The 5,696-nt window shown below is 40.5% G+C and overlaps 1 protein-coding gene across 1 annotated transcript; it reads left to right on the forward strand.

Moving 5' to 3' along the window:
- LOC111032244 lies at positions 1–5,151 on the forward strand. The gene is made up of 2 exons (XM_022312516.1): positions 1–1,507; positions 1,595–5,151. Exons 1-2 carry the CDS (start codon positions 1–3, stop codon positions 5,149–5,151), a joined length of 5,064 nt encoding a protein of 1,687 aa, XP_022168208.1.
- Positions 5,152–5,696: the final 545 nt, after the last annotated feature.

A 5,696-nucleotide genomic window follows, 5' to 3' on the forward strand; every position in this document is an offset into this window, starting at 1 on the left:
ATGACCAAAGACACACCAGAGGAGTTGCGTAAGCTCATAAAAAAACGAACTACAATTAAAGCATCCGTGGAAGTCATCCGTAATTACATCAGAGATTTTGATCCCAAAACAAAATCCATACGTCAAGTGCAGACTAGGCTGACTAAGCTTATAGATTATGGTATGTCCTTTGATGAAGTTCAAACAGCAATTGTCGAGTTAAACCTTGGTCAAGAAGAAGAATCATTACATCTTCAATTTGAGGATGATCATAATACTCTTAGAGCTGATATGGAAGATCTGATTGCCAAACACAGCCCGACAGACTCTTCCAATGTTTCACATTCATCCACTGGAGAAGCATTGAGGTTACCCACAATTCAACCTCCAATGTTCAAGGGGAATCTTGAGGATTGGTCTTCGTTCTTTGACACATTCAATGCGCTCTTCCACAACAACACGGCATTAAACGATGTTCAGCGCTTGAATTATTTAAAGACTAGTGTGTCAGGTCCAGCCGCGGATATAATCAAAAACTTTTCAATCACTGCGGAAAACTACCAAGTAGCCTATGATGAGTTAGTACGCCAGTATGAAAATAAAGGTCTTACCATACAATCACATATTCGCGCCTTACTTCATTCTCCTAAAGCCAACACTGCTTCAGCTGCAGATCTCAGAGTATTGCATCACCATGTGTCATCTCATGTCCGTGCACTTAAGGCTTTGGGGCAGCCAGTGCAGTCATGGGATGCATGGTTGGTAACTCTTATATGTGGACAACTAGATGCAACAACTGCCGGTGAATGGCAACTCAGACAGGACACTAAAGAACTTCCAACGTATGCAAGTATTGAATCATTTCTTTCCAAACGGGTTGCTGCATATGAAGCGGGTATCATCTCAAACGCAATTGACAAACCAGCAAAGGCAAAACCTGCTGCGCATAATAACAAGGCATTCTTTACACGGTCTAAAGGATCAAAATGTCCACTTTGTTCTGCAACTCACAAGCTATATTCATGCGACCAGTTCAACAAAATGACCATCCCAGAAAGACGAAAAACAATCACAAGCCTTATGCTCTGCTACAATTGTTTAAATGCCGGTCACAAAGTTGAATCTTGTTACTTTCCTAGCTGTCCAAAATGTGGACTACGCCATAATTCCAAAATACATGATGATAGTGTTGTCATTGCAGATTCCAAGCCAGCTGATAATGAACAACACACTGATCAAACCACTCATACTGTATTATTTACTAATCCTGTTGCTCAAGTTACTCAGCCAAGCCCAGCAGATGTGGTAATGTTAGCCACAGCGGTCATTTACATACGCAATCAGTATGGTCAACAATACAAATGCCGCGCAGTGTTGGATTCCGGATCTCAATTAAATTTTATTGATCAAAGGTTTGCTAATAGGCTAAGATTAAACCTATTCAAAAATGATTTCAACATCATTGGTGTGAGCTCCATGTCTTCATCAGCACAGTACCATTCTCAAACTATTATATCTTCTTGCCATGGTACTCATAATTTTAATGTCACTCTGCATGCACTACCAATCATTGTGCCTTCATTGCCATCAACTTAAGTGAACCGAAGTTTCTTAGGTATTCCTGATCACCTAAAGGCACATTTAGCTGACCCTCAATTTGACATTCCGGGCCCTATAGAGGTCCTATTAGGTGCTGATATATTTTTTAGCATTCTTGGATCTGGTAGATGGCCATTGTCCAAGCACTCGGCGCTGTATCAAACAGATTTTGGTTGGATAGTTGCGGGAAAGCTCCCCATTCTTTCATGTAATAATATTTCATCACTCACCGTTCATAGTGATTCTGCCCTTTCATTGTACACTTCCAATACTGTTAATAAAAGGAGTGAAGAAATCAAAGCAGAAACCATATTCATGTCTACATATACTCAAAATGCCATGGGAAGATTTATAGTGAAACTGCCATTGAATCAGGACCCCTCCTGCCTTGGTGATTCCCGAGCGATGGCAACAAGAAGATTCCTAAACCTGGAGAAGCGGTTGATAAAAGACTCAGCATTAGCTGAAAGTTACACGGCTTTCATGAATGAATACATGGACTTGGGTCACATGGTATTGGCTGACCTAGACTTTAAAGGACCAACATATTACCTGCCACATCACGCTGTTTTTAAGTCGGACAGTTCTACGACCAAGGTTCGTGTAGTGTTTGACGGTTCTGCCACTGCCTCATCTGGTCTGTCATTGAATGACATTCTTATCAAAGGACCCAAGGTACAGCCTGACTTAGTAAAAATTCTTTGGCGATTCCGAATTCATAATATAGCCATAACAGCCGACGTAGCAAAAATGTACCGGCAAATTCTAGTATCTCCTGAGGATTGCAATTTGCAAAGAATAATTTATCTTTCCAGTCCTGAAGAATCATTGCAGGAATATAAATTGACCACCGTTACATATGGTACTAAATCAGCATCTTATTTAGCAACTCGATGCCTTCATCAGGTTTCGTTGGACACCAACAACAGTTTAATGAAGCGCATCATCTCCCAAGATTTTTATGTCGATGACCTCCTAAGTGGTGGCAAAACGGAAGAGGAGTGTTTTGAAATACATAACCAGATTCAGCTAGCCCTAAACGATGTGGGATTTCCTTTGCGAAAATGGTGTTCTAGCTCGCAATCACTTATGAATCGTTTACCTGATGCAGCAGATGAACCCAATTTCATGGTCAATCTGAATGAGCAAGACACGATTAGTGCACTCGGTTTATTATGGCAACCAATCACTGACACGTTTCATTTTTCTGTGAAAGATTGGTCTCCACCAGCATTCATGACCAAACGAAGTCTATTATCTGACATAAATAGTATTTATGATCCTATTGGCCTAATCACTCCAGTGCTTATAGTAGGCAAAATATTTTTACAGCAGCTATGGACTTTTAAATTAGGCTGGGATGACATTCTATCCAAAGATTTGCAAGCTAGATGGGCAAAATTTTATGTTGGGTTACAGTCTCTGAAACAATTGAAAATACCCAGAAGGGCAGTACCAGTTGAACATACCCGATTAGAAATTCATGGATTTTGCGATGCCTCCCAAGAGGCATTTGGTTGTTGCATTTATATTAAGTCTATCTCTACTACAGGTAATGTCAATATCAGCTTATTCACCTCTAAATCCAGAGTGGCGCCTATTCAAGCATCAACAATCCCGAGGCTGGAGCTATCTGGAGCATTACTACTGGCTGAGTCTTTATCTGATGTATTAGTGGAATTGAATTTGTTAAATATAACTGTATCGCCTTCAAATATATATCTTTGGTCGGATTCTACTATTGTCATTTCATGGATATGCAGTAACAGTCTTTTCCAAGTGTATGTTTCAAACCGTTTGGCTCGTATTCATGATTTAACTAAGCCCCACCAATGGTTTTATGTACCCACTTCAGATAACCCTGCTGATCTCATCACAAGAGGTGTAGACGCTAGCTCAATTTCACACTCAAAACTATGGTGGCATGGACCTGAATGGTTAAGTCAAGAAAGTACATCATGGCCTATTACTCCAAGTCTAATCAGTGAGCTTCCCGAACTCAGACCAGTTAAACTAGTACTAACCACAATTCCGCCTGTAACAAGTTGGATCTCAGAGTCATATTCTAATTGGATGAAGCTATTGCGCATAACAGCGTTAGTAAAAAGGTTCATTTTCAATTGCAAGTTCAATTCCAAGAAAAAGAATCAACCGGCAAACGAAAGAATGGTTGGATTTATTTCAGTTCATGAGATACAGTCATCAAGATATTTTTGGCTCTCAAAAGCTCAGTCAGATAATTTTCCTGATGAGATAGCTGCACTCACGGCCAATAAATTAGTTCTGCATCGAAGCTGTCTGAAGCAGCTGAATCCATTTCTTGACAAATTTGGCTTAATTCGGGTAGGTGGTCGCCTTGCCAATGCCCCCATTGCTGATTCCAAAAAGTACCCAATAGTCCTTCCTTCAAAGGGTACAATCACAAAATTGATTTTCGAATATGAACACCGCAGACTATTGCACGTAGGACCTCAAGCGTTGCTAGCCCATATTAATAACGAATATTGGCCCATCCGAGGCAGAATAATCGCAAAGCACACAGTATCCAACTGCATTCAGTGTTTCCGTTCACGACCAAAGTTCATTCCACCATTCATGGCACCTCTCCCACGAGAACGCGTTACAGTCGAAAGACCATTCTCTCGGGTTGGGGTGGATTATTGTGGTCCATTTACCATACGGAGTGGTTTACGTAGAATAGCACCTACCAAAGGATATGTTTGTGTTTTTGTATGTCTAGTGACCCGGGCTGTACACTTGGAGCTCGTTTCTTCACTGTCTTCAGAGGACTTCCTTGCGACATTGACCAGATTTATGTCTAGGCGTGGCCAGTGCGCACGGTTGTTCAGTGATAATGGGACAAATTTTGTGGGTGCGAATCGTGAGTTGTTAAGTAAGTTTCGTGAATTTAACCGTAATAACAAAACTCACGAATTCCTCTCCGCTCGAAGTATTACTTGGCAGTTCATTCCGCCTTCCTCCCCTCACTTTGGCGGACTTTGGGAATCAGCTGTGAAGTCTGCAAAAAAGCATTTGTACTGCATTTCCAAAGGAGTCAGCATGACGTACGATGAGACTACAACCCTCCTGTGTCAAATTGAGGCTGTCTTAAATTCCCGCCCGTTGACACCATTATCCACTTCACCATCAGATTTCACTGCCCTTACTCCGGGCCATTTCCTTGTTGGAGGACCTTTGATGCTTCCACCTGAGTTGGATCTGTCAACAGTCCCTCACAACAGATTGAAACGTTTTAAACTAATGCAGGCTCAAATGCAACATTTTTGGAAGCGTTGGTCTACTGAATATTTGCCGCAAATCCAAAAACGAGGAAAATGGACCAAACCAACCAAGAACTTCCAAGTTGGAGATCTAGCAATCTTAAAGGATGATTTGCTACCTCCAATTCACTGGAATTTGGTACGTGTAGTAAAGGTGCATCCTGGACTAGACCAAATTGTTAGAGCTGTTACCGTGCTTAATTCCTCTGGTGTGGAACTCAAACGTCCAGTGGTGAAACTGGCTCTACTACCCACATCAGCTGACGAAGACGTCGAACCTTTTAAAGTGTAAAGCCTATTGGCTATATTTCAAATTTGTAAAATATTTTGTTTATTTATTTTTTGTTACTTTTATATTATTCATATTCATATCAGAAATATTGTTGATGTTCATTGTTAACCATATTATGTTCATTTGTACTCATGTCGCAATCACATTATTATTGACACTGGAAATATCAATTTGAAAGGCCGATCCTTTCAAAGGGGGGGTATATGTTTGCACCGCAAACAACTTTTAAATTATTATTTCCCGCCGGCGCGGCCTAATCAGTTGTACCACTATATATATTATTATTATCTCATTTTGTGTTGAGTGGTGGCGTTCGCATCGTGCGTTACCGTGGCTTGGTTGACAACAGCTGATTGAAAACCACTTATTCCGTGTTATCATATCAGTCCGATACTCCGGTGTTTCTCGCTCGTTCATTATATCATATTATTATATTTTTCTATATTTGTTTTTGTATCTATGTACTTTTTATTAAGTGCTTTTTCGCAATTGTAAAAGTCTTCGCTGTGACCAGTGTTGTTAAGCTTAAGTTCTTAATTATTTAT

Source organism: Myzus persicae, unplaced genomic scaffold (genome assembly GCF_001856785.1).
Source record: "Myzus persicae strain clone G006 unplaced genomic scaffold, MPER_G0061.0, whole genome shotgun sequence".
NCBI lineage: Eukaryota > Metazoa > Arthropoda > Insecta > Hemiptera > Aphididae > Myzus > Myzus persicae.

What these genes read in the sequence shown, in the direction of transcription:
- LOC111032244 (XM_022312516.1), top strand. Translation starts at nt 1, where the DNA reads ATGACCAAAGACACACCAGAGGAGTTGCGTAAGCTCATAAAAAAACGA. An exon ending in TATTATATCTTCTTGCCATG is followed by an intron (nt 1,508 to 1,594) that starts GTACTCATAATT and finishes GAAGTTTCTTAG; the next exon opens with GTATTCCTGATCACCTAAAG.